General features: G+C 37.4%; 1 protein-coding gene across 3 annotated transcripts in view; it reads right to left on the bottom strand.

Annotated features, from left to right (window-relative positions):
• Window positions 1–713: 713 nt before the first annotated feature.
• The window catches only part of TGFBR1 (transforming growth factor beta receptor 1), a 55,902-nt gene continuing 39,479 nt past the window's right edge, over window positions 714–17,136 (bottom strand). For 2 of the 3 annotated variants that reach the window (XM_059141809.1, XM_059141810.1), the window contains exons 5-9: window positions 15,568–15,735; window positions 13,723–13,879; window positions 11,686–11,810; window positions 10,534–10,664; window positions 714–5,224 (exon numbers count right to left, since the gene is read on the bottom strand). In XM_059141809.1, coding sequence (XP_058997792.1) covers window positions 5,099–5,224; window positions 10,534–10,664; window positions 11,686–11,810; window positions 13,723–13,879; window positions 15,568–15,735 — 707 coding nt within the window. In that variant the 3' untranslated portion in view covers window positions 714–5,098. The remainder of the gene's footprint in view (window positions 5,225–10,533; window positions 10,665–11,685; window positions 11,811–13,722; window positions 13,880–15,567; window positions 15,736–17,136) is intronic. The other variant, XR_009346317.1, reaches the window with a different exon arrangement.

Consider the following 17,136-nt stretch of genomic DNA (forward strand, 5'->3'; position numbering starts at 1 on the left):
CTTTGAACTGAAGTGACAGTCTGTAATGCAAGAGCCACAAGCCAGTCCGCAAAACCCCTTCCAGCGGTTAGTCAAGAGTTTGGGGGCCACATCTCCTCATCCATTCTCTGCTCCGTTTTCTCATGAGCCAAGTTCCCACTCCCCGCATACTAACTATTTAAATCTACTTTAAACAAAGGGGGTGGGGGGGGCGCCTGAGTGGCTCAGTAGTATGGTTAAAGCCTCTGCTTTCAGCTCAGGTCATGATCTCAGGGTCCTGAGATCAAGCCCCACATTGGGCTCTCTGCTCAGCAGGGAGCCTGCTTCCTCCTCCCTCTCTGCCTACTTGTGAGCTCCATCTGTCAAATAAATAAATAAAATCTTTTAAAAAAAAAAAAAAAGGAAAGGCTATTTTTACAAATTATGCCAATTCTCACAGATCCTTAAATTAGGAAAAGATGAGAACCCTCTAAATTTCCTTTGAAAACAACTGCAAAACTTTTGAGAATCAAAATACTTTCACTTTAACACAACCTTAGCAAATTTGCTGAGCAAGAGACAACGTAGTTCACAGGGAGGCAGGTCCCATCCTGCCCACCGACAGGTCAGCACCCCTGCGCATGTAGGAGGCACCTTGGGGCTGGGGCACTTCTCAACCATGTTAACCTGTACTGGGGAATAATCCAAAAGTTCTAATGTCTATCTACAGCAACTACATTTCATAACAGCATGGCTCGGTCCAATATACACACTTTATTTTAAATTATGCCACTTGTACTTGGGAAAAAAAGTCATTTATTTGCACTGCTTCCATTTTTCTACTGTAGTGTTAGGACTTGACATAAGCATCGCTCTTCTACTTCCTATTTACAACTCATTCAGAATATTACTACAAATACAATATACAACTTTAAAAACTTATGGGGAACTGCAGTTTTTGTTTTTCTTTCCTCTTTACAGGTTTCTCAAAATCATTCAATTTAAATGAAAATTTATATGGATATTTTCTGTACACATCTGAAAGGGCAGAAATCACACTGATAAAGCCAAAAGAATTTTGCACAAATACAATAAAATACAGAGAACAAAAACTATAGAAGATGTTATTTGGGGTACAAATATAAACAATACAGTACCATTTGAGTAATTTAGCAACATAACACTCATACTTTATAGAAATAAAACTGCAAACCTGGAGAATGCTCTGACAAATATTAAACATTATATATACAATGAGGTAAATGTACCTTGGTCTCTTGAGAGGTAATTTAAGTTTAAAGCAATTGACATTTTGAAGCATCTCCTTGACATATAAAGAAATACCAAACACCCCATTCCATTGGCACAATGTGAAAAAGGGATATCAAAACACGGTTCATGATATTCAATTCACAAATCTTGTCAAAATATAAAAACAAATTCAATTAAGTTCTTTTTTTAAGCTTTAAGAAACAGGCTGAATGTTATTAAACACATTCTTTAAAGTCTACAGTTACAAATAAGATTGCATAATGGTGCTGACAAGTTTAGGAGTACTGACAATCCTCAGAAGGTCTTAGAATTTCAGCATTCCTAGAGAGAGGGCCTGTGGGTAGTCTAGCATTCCAAAGTAGACACAAGGAGCTACAGATTACATGTCCAGACCCATTCTTTAGCATCTCAAAAATATCTGAACTGGCATTTCCTGCCATGCTGTAACAGAACCATTATTTGGAATCTCCATCATTTGGAGCCAGAACACTGCCACAGTCAAGAAACAAAAAGAAAGCTGACTTACAATCACTCTTTCAGTGCAAGGATAAAAATAAATGTCGACAGGACATGTCCGACAGGATACTGATTTTGTTCTGCATTTTAGTTGGCACTATGCCATCTTGTTTTAGAAAATATTCTATATGGGACAGCTCTCAGATGTACAGGGGGAACTGAAGGGAGCTCACGTGTGAGCTGCAGAAATGGCCAAGTGGCCACTTTGTAAGAAGAACTGCAGTGTGCAATTGCTGACGTCACTAACCATGTCACTGTGCGCGGACTCGAGGCCCTTCTTGAGCCCTCTGACTATAGCAGAACTACAGGCTCCTCTCTTCTGACGGCGCCCTGTGCCCCTGCTTCGGGCACAATGAACTCCTGCCGCCGTAACTGCGACCTTGCTGCCTTCCACTGCTTGGCCATAGCCGAAGTCACAAAGCAGCCAGCAGGGCCATCATCCACCCCATCTCCAAACTTAGAGAACCCTCCCAGCAACATCCAGTGACTCAAGGAAATGGAAGCACGTTCCACAGCTATTCAAAAGGCTGCTGAGGGGAGATGGCTGGGGTGGTGGCAAGGCAATCTGTCTCTGAGTCAGGGGCCAGCAGGAAGGCAGGCTGAGAGAAATGTAGGCTGAAGTTAAGAAGGAAGGACCAGGGATACCCGTGCCCCATGGGGTCTTACCTCCCTCATCCCCATTCCTCCGTGGCACTGATGAAATGGATGTGGACAGGTTATTGGTCTTAAGGTATATTTTAAACCAAGTTTAATTTTGAAAGGTGAGCATGTGAAGATGGGCAGTATAAACAAAGGCTTGTGTATCTAAACGACAAAATTAATACTCTAGTCAAACATATCTGCAGTTACAGCCATAGTAATCATGATCTATTTCATTTTTAAGTGACTTTGATTTTCAATAATAACTAATCGGGGTTTATCAAACTGTCATTACCCATAAAAGGAATTTGCTGCAGTAATTTGTAAACTGAATTTAGAACTAAACTCGAATTTTTTAAAAAAGTTCCCTGACTCACCAAAAGTACATTTTATCCACTTAGACAAGAAGAGTATAATTACAATTCAATCTTTGATTTAATAAAGAATATCTTTAGTAAAAGTTGATTACCTTATATGAGAGTGAGAAATCATGTATCTCAATTTTAGATCAGACAAGAACTTTTGGTATGTTCTCAAAATTATATAAAAATAGTTTTAGCATTGGTCCCCTGGATTTCATAAAGCAGATCTGGCAGGCTTAGAGTGGCGGGGGGGGGGGCGGGGGGGAGTACCTAATCACAGAGCTAGAGATTAATCAGGAAATAAAACATAATTATAAAACAAACCCCTCAAACTCATTCATTTGCTTTGACAAAATCATGGTAACTACAGAAAAAAACTCAAATTTGGAGTCAAAATATTAACCTCTAAGCACATTTTCCCCATGATGTTTTTAAACACATGAAACTGACACTAAATTCCTATGCATATGTCATTCATTCTAAAATTACTTTGGCTTTAAGACCAAATAGTCTTTCAAATTTATTCTATGTTTAAGAGATAAGACATAATCAGAATGCAGCTCAGTCAGTGTAAATGGCCACTACCTCTTATTGACCAAATACTATAAAGGTAATTGACCCTTTCATTTGGAAATTGATAGCACTATGAAGTCAATGTCTTGCCTCACTGCTATGATAGTTTTTCTCCCATCAGAATAAGATCACAGTGATAAAGAGAACTCTGAAAACTCTGAAAAGCCCTAAGACTTCAAGCACTGGAAGTAAAAATCAGTTATTATAAGCTAGTTTCAACTTACTGGGAAGAGTTGGCTTTAAACATTGAATCTGACTGAAAACATCTGTTAAATGGAGAACCTATACCCAGAACGTTCTTTAGCTACCACTCTCCCAAAGGTTAAGGGTGTACTAAACTTATTACCTAACCATGTAAATAAGCAGTTGCAGTATCTGCACACAGAAGGAAAGACTGAATTAGAAGCTGCCTTCCTCAAAGTGTAGTGAGACCTCAGAACCACGCTAACTCTAACCTTAGTTACAAAGACAGAAAGTCCACTGAACAGACTCCTACATAACAAATGTGACTCTTTTGCACACCTGTTATCTACTCAAATGATTAACTACCTTTACCTTCCTAGAAAAAAGGCCTATTATTTAACATTAACCATACCCTAATTTTAAATGTAACTCATTTCTTAAAAAAATAACACTGTCTTTGAACAGATAAAGGAAAAAATGGCTTACAGAATGCCATACAACTTTTCACAAGCAGCTAGACAAATTTTCCCTTTTAGAAAAATCAGTCTGTATGCTACAAGTTTTAAATTATTAGAGTACTATAAGCATCTACAGTGCCACTTGTTTTTTTTTTTTTTAAGGTATACTTACAGACAACACAATTTAGATGCAAAAACTTGATGTGAGAATATTCAAAAATGGCCATAATAACATTTACCAATTAATGCCACTTCATTTCTTTAGTGGTTTAAGCACATTTGGGTAGGAGAAAGGCATTTTCAAAATGGAATACCAAATGACATACTACAAAAAAACCTTCCAAAAAACAAAACAGAAAATGTCTGGGTTACCCAGATAAATAAACTTTTTGAGTTAAAATACTCCAGCTTTTAAGACACACAGACTGTAAGCAATTCTACTCATTTTCATTAGAAAGACACAGAAGCGGCACTTACTGGTATAGTACAATCCCATTTTGAAGGCATGTAATGTTCTGGATATGTGAAAGAACAGTAATAGTATACAAAATACAATTGCATAAATTATGTTCCTCACTACTATATGAGGTCATTTTTAGACTCAAGATAAGAGTTTTATAAGTGTTAGTTTTAAGATCCTGAAAATTATAGAACAGTACATTCAAAGTCTGAATCAAGGAAACTCTTTAGTGGTTCAGAATCCTCTGAGAATGTACTAACCAGGAATAATAAATCACTTTCTTTAAAAATAAGAAATGTTTTGTATAACTCAACAATCCAGCTCCTTTACCCTTAAAGATGATCTTCAGCACAGCAGAGTTAACCTAAAGTTAAGACCAGCAATCATCTTTTCAAAAAAAAAACAATACAAAAAAACCCCCAAGTTTTGTGTTAATAAAAAATAAAGGTAGACTACACAACATTTTGTAACTGTCCTGGGAAAGAAGTGTTCATAGTGCACAGAAAGGACCCTGGGTCCAAAGAAATCCTGGGGAGTTTCCGTTGACCTTATTACACTGTTGCAAAAGGAAGCAATATCCTTCTATTCCCTCTCAGTGAGGTAGAACAATTGACCTCCCAAATTAAAACCCAGGAGCAGATCTGAAGGAAAAGTAAAGTTCAGGCAAAGCTGCAGAACTACATTTTGATGCCTTCCTGTTGACTGAGTTGTGACAGTGTTTTCTTAATACGCAAAGCCGTAAGTCTTGCTGCTCCATTGGCATACCAACATTCTCTCATAATTTTAGCCATTACTCTCAAGGCCTGCAAAAAAATAGAAGAAAAATAATTAATGAGTGCCAATGAGTGCTTTCCATTCATCTGAATAAGACCCTTACTCTGTACATCTTATTTCCAAGTATTATATGTTCAATTTTTTTGTTTTGTTATATTTCCACATTATTTGTAATAGCAAATGAATAGAAATGACTTCAATTCCCATGAGAGAGTACTGGTATCAGCAGCTGGAAAGCAGATGAATGAGGGCCAACCAACTTAGCAGACCTGAAAAAGCTGAATCCTAACCCAGAACTGTCAAGGCACAAGAGGAACCTGACTCAACCTTGATTCCTAGAATCAAGGAATTAACTGCATTGAGTTCCTCTGATGTGAATTTCAAGCTAAAAACAGGAGGATCAATCAGCTACAAGAGCTGGAACCCCAGGTACTTGCCTCTCCCCAAGCTTCACACAGTTGGATGACTGCCCCACTCCGACCCCAGCAAAAGATTAGAGGATGTATCCAAGAGGGTAAAACAGATTTCTGACTTGGGGAAGGTGGGGGCAAAGTTCCATACTGACAACTCGCTAAATGACAAGACCATAGGTTTTCTCCCCAAAACACGGGCAGCAACTTGTAGATACTTCTCCAGGCAAGAGACTGAAAGAGTCTTATTTGGGAAATGTGAGCCCAATAGGAAAGACCTGAAGAAACCAACACATCAGTGACTCCCAATCACCGACAGAAGTAACCCAGTTAGGTCACTCCAAAGGTCACAGTGCATAAGCTCCATTCACATGCACAAAGTTTCCACCAGCTTCCAGCATCCTGTCCTTACACATGAGGAGAACAGGAGTTTGATCGGACGTCAGAGAAAGCAGTATGAATACAGAAGCTGATACAAAGAGACCAAAGTAACTTGGACAAAATAGTTGTACAGAGAAGAAAATATCAACAATTTATTATTAATATCCTCAAAGAGATAAAGAAAATACTCAGAGTCATCACTGACAGTTTTTTGCTTCTTGTTTGATTTTGGACAAATGTGACAGAAGAATTGGAAAATAAACCTGATTTTTAAAAAAAGATAAAAGTTGATAAACCTCTCAGAAATTTTAGAAAAAAACCTGATGGATAAGAGGGAAAAGATAAGAAAATGAGAAGGCCTCTTCAAGGGGCCTAACATTCAAAACTAGAGCGCAAGAAAGAGAATGGAGGAAAACAGAAAGGAACAAATCAAAGAAATACTTCTTTGTACTTCTAGGGACACTTCCTAGAAATGAACATTGGTTTCCATATAAAAACAACCAAATGCCCATCACATACATATACTTATTCCACATAATTATACATTTATGGGGAGCCTACCATTTATCAGATACTATCTTGGGTATTGTGGATACAAAAAAGAACAGACAAAATATCCCTACCCTCGTAAAGCTCACGTTCTAGGGAGCTGAAGTATCTCATTAATAAGTAAGTAAGATACACGGACAGTCAGTGGTAAGTGTTAAGGAGAAACATCATTTAGGGAAGGAGACAAAATATGCCAGGGAAAGAAGGTGATATTTTAAATGGGTATAATGTCTACTAACAAGGTAACATCTGAGCAGAGACTTAAAAAGATGGGGGAAGTTGAATACACCAAGAGACAGGAAGTCACTGGGGTCCAGGAAGGAAGATTCACTGTAACAGAAACAAAGGGAATCCCAGGACAAAAGGTGAGGGATATTCCAAGATGAAAAGTGCACAGCTGGCCTAGGGAGCTATAGTTCCTGACTGGAAAGGATCAGAAGGTTCTGGAAGATACTTCCTCAGTTATTCTATCGGTTTCATGTTCTTAATGTATTTCAACTATTGAGAGGTGATTTATAAACCATAGAAAAGTGAAAGACTGACTTACTGTAAAGTGAAATAGAAAACTAACCAAATAGAGAAAAAACAAAAATGACAGCAATAGCATTAATTCAGTACACTGTGACAGTAACTGCAAATTGCATTTGTGCTCTTCATGTTTTCTCTTAACTTTTCCTCATGTTTAAAAAGAAATCTGCTTAATAATGTGCTCTACTTATTTAATGAATGCATGAATACTTAGGGTTTGAACTCCATAACATCAAGATCAAATTTGTAAAAGAAAAAATCTAGCCCAATTTCATTTGTTAAACATGCAAATTCTCTGACCACACTAAGAAGTATTTTTATCTGGGCCTGGATACTTGATTTCATTGGAACTCTCTCAATGTCTTGACTATTGAGTCCTACATTAATTTAAGATGTAAAATCAACTACTTAAGTCACCAGCTTCTTATTCCTCTTAAGCTATAAAACTTCACATCTGGAGGAAAAAGTTCTGCCTTGCCAATATTATAATAGTGATGGCTAGCAATTGCATAAAGATTAAATAAAATTTGTCTAATGAATTCTTTAAATTTACGAGTACAGAAGCATTCCTAAATTTTTTTTTAAGAGCTGGGGTTGAGACTCTCAGGCCCTGCTGGAAAGCATTTTCCCCACATTCCAGGTGAATGGTCACACAGGAAATCAGGTGAGTAAGATGTCAAATCATCGGAACCATCCTCTCAATCACCTTACCCAACTTCCTCCTTTTAAAAGGCACGTTAGGGTCTGGAAAACTGAAATGATTTGCCCAAAGTCAGACTCTGGAACAGTGGCCAGGCTAGTCTAGAATACAGTTTTCCTAATTTCCATCCAGCATCCACCCTGCTGTTCTGGGCTGCCCTGATAAAAGGACGGATCCATTTAAAATGCAGGTGACTTCTATTTGTAGAAGACATGATACTATACATAGGAAACCCTGAAGACTCCACCAAAAAAACTACTGGAACTGAGAAATAAATTCAGTAAAGTCACAAGATACAAATCAATGTACAGAAATCTTGTTGCATTCCTACACACTAATAACGAAACAGCAAGAGTGAAATTAGGAAAACAATCCCATTCACAGCTGTACCCAAAACAACAAAATATCTAGGAATAAACTTAACCACAGAGGTAAAAGACCTATACTATAAAACACTGCTGAAAGAAGTTCAAGATGATGCAAAGAAATTCAAAACATTCTATGCGCATGGGTTTGAAGAACAAATATTGTTAAAAATGTCTGTACTGCTCAAAGCAATCTACAAATATAAAGCAATCCCTATCAAAATACTAGCAGCATTTTTCATAGAACTAAAACAATTTTAAAATTTGTATGGAAATACAAAAAAAGCCGAACCAATCTTGGAAAAACAAAACAATAAAACTGGAGGTATCACAAATCCAGACTGTTTTATTACAAAGCTGTAGTAATTAAAAACAAGGTGATACCTGCATAAAAATAGACACAGAGATAAATGGAATAGAACAGAAAACCCAGAAATGAACCCAGATTATACGGTCGTATCTTTGACAAAACAAAAATGAATATACAATGGGAAAAATCTCTTCAACAAACGGTGTTGAGAAAACTGGTCAGTCACATGGAAAAGAGCGACACCGGACCACTTTGTTAAACCACACACAAAAATAAACTCAAAATGGATTAAAGACCTAAATGTGAGACCTGAAAGCACAAAAATCCCTGAAGAGAACACAGGCAGTAATTTCTCTAACATCAGCTGCAGCAATTATTTTTCTAGGTGTGTCTCCCGAGGCAAGGAAAATAAAAGCAAAAGTAAACTACTGGGACTACATTAAAATAACAAGCTTCTGAACAGCAAAGGAAAAAATCCACAAAACTAAAAGCAACCTACTGAATAAGAGAAGATTTTTTTTTTTAATTAACTTATTTATTTTAGAGAGAGAGAGAGAAGAGTGGGAGAAGGGGCAGAGGGAGAAGGAGAGAGTCTTAGGCAGACTCTGCACTGAGGGCAGAGCTTGATGTGGGGCTCAATCTCACCACCCTGAGATCATGACCGGAGCCAAACCAAGAGTCGGATGCTTAACTGAACTGCACCATCCAGGCACTCAGAGATGGTACTTTTTTTTTTTTAATTTTAATTTTTAATTTTTTATAAACATATATTTTTATCCCCAGGGGTACAGGTCTGTGAATCGCCAGGTTTACACACTTCACAGCACTCATCAAAGCACATACCCTCCCCAATGTCAGAGATGATACTTTTAAACGACATTATCGATAGAGGGATAGTATCCAAAATATGTAAAGAACTGATACAACTCAATACCCCAAAAAACAAAAAATCCAATTAAAAAATGGGCAGAAGACACAAACAGACATTTCTTCAAAGAAAACATCTAGATGGCCAACAGACACATAAAAAGATGCTCAACATCATGCATCATCAGGGAGATGCAAATCCAAGCCACAATGAGGTATCACTTCACGCCTGTCAGAATGGCTAAAACCGAAAACAAGAAACAAGTGTTGTATAGGATGTGAAGAAAAAGGGACCCTCTTGTATTGTTGGTGGGAAAGCAAACTGGTGCAGCCATTGTGGAAGACAGTATGGAGGCTCCTCAAAAAATTAAGAAGAGAAATACCCTATGATCCAGGAATCACACTACTGGGTATTTACCTCCCCCACCCCAAATACAAAAAAACATTGAGGGTTACAAGTACCCTATGTTTGTTGTAGCATTATTTTACAATCGCCAAACTATGGAAGCAGCTGTGTCCCTACATACATGGATGGATAAAGAAAATGTAGTATATATACAATGGAATATTAAAAAAGAATGAAACCTTACCATTGGCAACAACCTGCATGAAGCTAGAGGGCAAAATGCTAAGTGAAGTAAGCTAAGTGAAGAGAAAGACAAATACAATATGATCTCACATGTGGAATTTAAGAAACAAAACAAATGAGCAAAGAAAAAAGCGAGAGAGAGAAAGAGAGACACAAACCAAGAGACAAACTCTTAACTACTGAGAACAAATTGATGATAACCAAAGGGGAGATACATTGGGGAATGGGTTAAATAGGTGATGGGAACTAGAGAGTGCACTTATTTTAAAACAAAAAACAAAAAAGGTAAACTTAGATCCCTCCATACTGGTAAGTGCATTTAATGTAACTGGATTGCACATTCCATGTAAAAGATAGATAAAATGAAAATGCAACTGCTTTGGTTCACTGGTAGATTTAAATACTATTCTGATACACTAATGGCCACTACAAGTGCTGCACAGCCCTTTTGATGTCCTTGAGACTGAACCTGAAAACCAAATTATTCTGTTTTTCACCCACTGGTTTAACTGCCATGGGGACAAAAAAAAGAAAAAAGAAAATGCTTGTGTCTATTTTCCTTAAAGAAAAGTACCAAATTTCCACACACCAAGCAGAAGCAGTTTAGAAAATTGTGTATTATCCAAAATAAATACTCACTTCACAACTCTGCCATCTGTTTGGAATATTTGGCCTTAACTTCTGTTCACAAACAACTTTTCTCATTTCTTCAACTGATGGATCAGAAGGTACGAGATCATAATAAGGCAGCTGGTAATCTTCATGAATTCCTATATTGGTTAAAGAAATTTTTTTTTGAAAAATTTACTCAGATAATGCTAGACTATTCTTTGTCTAGGAACACCCAAGAGTTCTATTTCAGGGATTCATTAATTAATTAGTGAAGTGGAACAGGGCTTATAGCTTGCTCTGTCTCATAGACACCTGCCATCAACAGCCCATCTCTCTGAGTTGGTACTGGGCCCATACCCTGAAACTAAGTTTCACTGTGGGATCAGCAAAGACTCTTTTAATGATGGTTAACTACGAGCTGTAATGACCTGATTATCTTTTCCCAAAGAACCCTCATGTGCAAAAAATGAGAGTTTTTATTCTGTGAGTACTCAGCCTTGGTATAAGGAAAGACACTTTACCATGAAGATATAAATCCTACAAGCAAATCTGAGGTTTAAGTCCTTTACCTCTACTTGGATCTGTCCTCTTTGCTACAAAACAGAGACACAGTCTCCCTCTTATTGCCACATAAACCTGAGTCCCTAATCTCAACCAAGCCTAGACCCCGCAAGGATAAGAAACTACTGCTCAAGCAAATATCCAAAGTGCTCAATCTAAAATTTACTTAAAATAAACTTGTTTAAAAAGTAGTGAAATGGCAATGTAAGTATATTCTGTATATGTAACTTTCAGCTAAGAAGTTAGACAAAATAACAACATTCTTGGCAGGGGAGGGGAGAGGGAATGAATTTGACCCAAGTACATGCTAGAAACAGCTTCCTGGGTGGCCTCTCCATTCTAAATAACTATATTCCAAGATAACAAGGGCTTGGTTTTTGATGCTTCCCAAGATTCAAATGCAAACAGTAAAAGAATATACTAGAAGTGTGTCATTGCATTTCCTCTTACTGTAGGTTTATCTCCTTTACTTTCTTTGGCACGCTCAGTGATCACCTGGTGAACATAATTTTAGACTATTGATGTATATGATTTCATTCAGTTAAAAAAAAAAAAAAAAGGCTCTCCTGGAACAGCCTCTGTTCATGACAAACTGTTGGGGGAAGGGGAGAAATTTACCACCAATGGAACATCGTCGAGCTATTTCCCAGAATACTAAGCCCATTGCATAGATGTCAGCACGTTTGAAGGATTCAAAGTGTTTCATATTTATGGAATCATCTAGAACTTCAGGGGCCATGTACCTAAAAAAGAAGTCAGCAAATTACTCTATGGAATGGTGGTCACATTACTTTTGAACTGTTTCATATATTTTCTTTTTCTCCTGAGAATTTTTTAAAAAATCAGTATTAAGACTTTTCTCCCCTTTCAGCATGGTTCTGCTACTTTTTAAAATGACTCCTAACTCTTATGGAAATTTTCCCAAAGTTCATAAAGTACAAAGTGAAAAATCATTCCATTATAACCACCCAGTGTTAACACTTTGATCAACATTCACAAATATTATATAGCCAAGATCATATTAAACTCAAGAAAAATATTAAATATACAAACTGATTTGAAAATTAATGATGTTAACTAAATGCCATGAAAAGCTGAAATAGCAATTTGATGCTATCTAGCTGTCTTATGATCTTAGTTTCCAATGGAAGACACATATGTGGGGCGCCTGGGTGGCTCAATGGGTTAAGCGTCTGCCTTTGGCTCACGTCATGATCTCAGGGTCCTGGGATTGAGCCCCACACTGGGCTCCCTGCTCAGTGGGAAGCCTGCTTCTCCCTCTCCCTCTGCTTGTGTTCCCTCTCCCCCTGCTTGTGTTCCCTCTCTTGCTGTCTCTCTTTCTGTCAAATAAGTAAAATCTTCAACAAAAAAAGAAAGAAAGAAAGACACATATGTAACAATCATGACTATTATCAATGTCTTAACATACACCACCTACTTTGTCAAGTACTATGCACGGACCACATAATTTAATCTAGAAGTCTTCTCACTAAAACAGATGTAAGGCAGGATGAGGACATAATCCAGGGAACAAAATAATAGATAAAAAATGAATGCTGGTCCTCCTACTGATGACACATTATAGGGTTCTGAAGTTTTAAAAATGCTACTAAGGTTACAGATCAGGATTCCTGAAGACCTGCAGCAACCACTGTCCTGGACCCCTAAGTCAAGAGTTCTGAGAGTCCTTGTTGAATCCAGAAATCATAAATACAACTGAGATAGACTGAAGCTTGGCTCTACCTAAGGCCAAGGCATTAACGTGAAGATACGCTGTGGCAACATGCTGTGACAATACACAGAGTAAGGCCTTTTGGGTCAGAAAAACTTAGGTTCAGTCTCAGCTCCTTAGGTTACCATCTGTATGAAGCTGACCCCATTACTTAATTTCCATGGGGCTGTTTCCTCATCTGTGAAATGAGGGCAATGACACCTACCTAGTCATGTTCCTTAGAAAACTCATGGATTCAACAAATGTTTACCGAGGATCTACTATGTATTAGACACTATAATGGTCTCTGGTAAAACAAGTCTACTCTCAAGCAGCTTGCAATCCAGTGGAATACGCAGACAGTAAATGGAGAGTTAGAATACGCTAAGTGCCTTAATAGTCCAGGTTCAGCCTGCTATGAGAGCCCTTGGTAAGGGCACCTCAGTCTAGAAAGGGTTTCCTCTGAGAAAGGGGGAGTACAAATCAGGGAAACAGCAGGGCAAAGTCTACTCTAAGATACAGTACATGCAGAAATTCTAAGGAAGAAAGAAAGGTGTATCTCTAGGAATTAAAAATCAGAAAATGCTTGGGCTAGCTATCATAGAGCATTTGAAGAGATCATTAACTGAGATTATATATATAAATTATATATGACAAATTAAAATGATTGGTACATATTGGGAACCCTATAAATATCAGCTACCATTACTATTATAACTAATATAACGAATGATAATATTTTCTGGAAGGGCCACCTTCATCAGCAGGCATCTTTAAAAGTCAGGTAACCTTGGCTTCAGAGCAGGCAAGACCATGAGATCTTCTACCTGTGGGCAATCTAATAAAGTAGAGGTTTGAGTTTCAGAAGATATGTACATACAAACAAGAAGGAAATGAAAAAGAAGTTGATTTCAGAAGATATTAAACACTCTTCACAAGCATACCTTTTTGTTCCCACTCTGTGATTTGGAGCAATATCTATCGTATCTGTGGCTGAATCATGTCTCACTGCCAGTCCTAAGTCTGCAATACAGCAAGTTCCATTCTTCTTTACCAAGATATTCTTGGATTTCAAATCTCTATGAGCAATGGCTGGTTTCCCTAAAGAAACAAAAAGTAAATGTGATTGCTTAAAAGGTGGTACCAATCACAGTTCTGCCGTTTAGGCCCAAAGCCTCTGCTCCAGCATTTCAGCCCACATTGCCCGCAATGCCTGACATGACTAAACAACCTCAAGTAAATCGTTATACCAAAAATTGCTGAAATTACATTTCTTCAAAGAAAAGAGAGAAAATAACATGCTCCAAAAGATGGTGCTCAAAAAACACAAGTAACAACTCAAAGACTGGGAGTTCAAGATGTTTGTTTGTTGATATCTTATGAATTATTTATGGAACTCTTGTCGCAGACTGGTATTTCAGTCCAAGGACCAAGCATCTACACCACTTCCTTTACCCACCAACTGTAATATATGCAGTATAAAATTGACAACCTTTAATACTAACAGTGGAAATCCTGGAGTCCTCCTATACTGCTGGCAGGAATGTAAAATTCTGCAGCCACTTTGGACAAGAGTCATAGTCTAGTAGTGCCTCAAACCATTAGTTACTGTATAATCCAGCAACTCCACTGTATAAGAGAACTAAAAACATATACCCACCAAAAAAGTGTACACCAGTGTTCATAGCAGCATTATTCACAAAAGCCAAAAGTGGAAACAACCCAAGTGTCCTTCAACTGATGGACAAATGCAGTATACCCAATTAATGAAATACTACTCAGCCATAGAAAGGAATGAACTACTGATACATGCTATAACATGGATGAATCCCAAAAACATGCCAAGAGAAAGAAGCCAGTCACAGAAGACTACATATGATATGATTCCATTTACAGGAACTATCCAGAATAAGCAAATCTAAAGAGGCAGAAAATAGATTAGTGGTTGCTCAGGATTAAGGAGTTTGGGAGGAAATGGGGAGTGACTGCTATGGGCACAGTGTTTCTTCTTGGAGAGATGAAACGTTCTAAAACAGACTGTGGTGATACACAACTCTGTGAACATACTAAAAGCCACTGAATTATACACTTAAAATGGGTGAATTATATGACATGTGAATCATAACGCAATAGAACTGTTATTATCAACAGTAATGATTACAGAGATGAGGGAGGCTAAGATGTCAAACAGCATGTGTGTAGTAATGTGGGGAGTGAGGGAGCCACCAGGTGGCAAGGGGATAATCACTAGAGAAGAGAGATATATTGGCATTTGATACCCTACATGGCACAAAAATCATACCATAACAATTTCATAACTAAAATTTAGTATATAATTTTTCAACTATAAAATGATTTCATACAGTCTCCTTATCTCAGGGTCAAATATAATTATTAGATGGCCAGATAACATTCGGTGGTGGCATGCTGATTTTTAAAAAGCATGTTTCATATTACATTTGATACTACACATAAAAACACACATTCTGTTAGACTTGAATTCTCAAATCGGGATCCTCATAAATCACAAGACCAAATGCTACTTTTAAGAACTCACGTATCAGTGTTGCTACAATAACTAGAGACTCTCTGAACAAATTCCCCTATTCCTAACTCCACCTGAAATTTTCAACAGAAAGATAAAATAATTTCATCAAAATTTTAAATCATTTTAAATTTAAAATTTATTTTAAACATCTTCATTTAGGCTAACTTCTTACAAAAATTTTCTAACGGTCGTTAGATTCATGGGAATTTCAAGCTTAAATAACATAAGTACTTCGAGTTACCTTGGGTACCAACAATCTCCATGTGGAGATGGGCAAGTCCGCTTGCTGTGGACAAGGCAAGTTTTATCATTCCTTCCACAGTAACTGTATATCTGTTCAAATAATCAAAAAGGGATCCATGCTCATGATAATCTGACACCAACCAGAGCTGAGTCCATGTACCATTGTCTGTAGAGGAAAATAACAATGTTTCAAATGGGTTGCAGAACATCCATTTATCCATTCAAAATTTACCACTTTTACTCAGTCCTGAATTCCATGACTGCAACATGATGACGGTAATTAAGTCTGTATGTTATTTCCCTCATATTTTCACACTGTCTCACACTAATACATACATAGCTTTTGGATCCTCTGAGTAAGTCCCCTATTCTTGAGATAAGGCAAGGAGAACTAATCCCACTTAAGAGATAAGGAATCATAGTTCAAAGATGGTGATTTTGAATCTATACAGATGATAGCAGAGCTGGGACTCCTGAGAAGTTAGAAAAATGTTTGGTTCAGGTTGGGTGCTCAGTGGTTCTTTCTAGAAGGAGGAAAGGAAAGGGGAGCATGAGGAAGATGAGAAGTATCTGGAGCCCACTGTGGCCACAGTAGGTAGGAATGGAATAGTAAAAGACAAAACTGAAAGTGAGCTTAAACAAAGAAATGCAAGCTTTAATCACAGACTGTACATTCAGTTTACAAAGAAGTCAGGTAAGAGGATTATGATTCCAAGGTTTCCAACTCAGAAAAAATGTAAAAATAGTGGTATCATTGATAAATGGGAAAGCTGGGACAGGTCAGGAGGAAAAAAAACTGGGGCTGAATCCAGTTTTACATAAGGTGATTTTGAACCTCAACAACCAGGAATATGGATTCCAAATATTTGTCTATAAACTAATACATGGATTTGAAATATGTTTTCCCATGGAAATCGTGGTAAAGTTTCTGGCTAGGCTTCTAGGTTAGGCTGGTCCACAAAAGCTTATCTAGCATAGGAATAGCAAGAAAACCACATAGTAGGAAGCAGCACAATTCAGTAAAAGATACACACTTGGGGGTCATCCTGCCCTGGGATGAAATCCAGGGCCTAGTTATTATTGACTATGTGACCTCAGATAAGTGAGGCTCTGTTCCTTCTTTTACACAGCAAGAACACCTTACTTTCGCAAAACTGCTAAGAAGATTTAAAAAAACAGGACAACCTTCATTAAGCATTTAGTAGAATGCATGGCTCATAAGAACTTAAAATGGGTTGTCCCCTCCCTAATGGTTGCAAAAAACAGCAACAACAACAAAAACCCACCCCAACTGACATAAAATAGATTCTATATTTTAAGGCTGTTACTTCAAGGAAAGTAACTGATTAGATGAGATTAAGAAGGGTATTTTCAGAAGATTCAGGAGGGGATTTCTGGGTATTTTCAAAAGAATTTAGATACTCAGGACACTAGTTCTTTACAAACTTTATATATAAACAAAGTTTATTCTTCCTAAACTTTATAAACTGATTCTATTCAAACATATACCTTTTCTTTTCCCTGATACAAATGCATCACCATTTGTATCTGCATGCTTATTAATCAT

The sequence above is a fragment of the Mustela lutreola genome, chromosome 12 (assembly GCF_030435805.1).
Source record: "Mustela lutreola isolate mMusLut2 chromosome 12, mMusLut2.pri, whole genome shotgun sequence".
Classification (NCBI taxonomy): Eukaryota; Metazoa; Chordata; class Mammalia; order Carnivora; family Mustelidae; genus Mustela; species Mustela lutreola.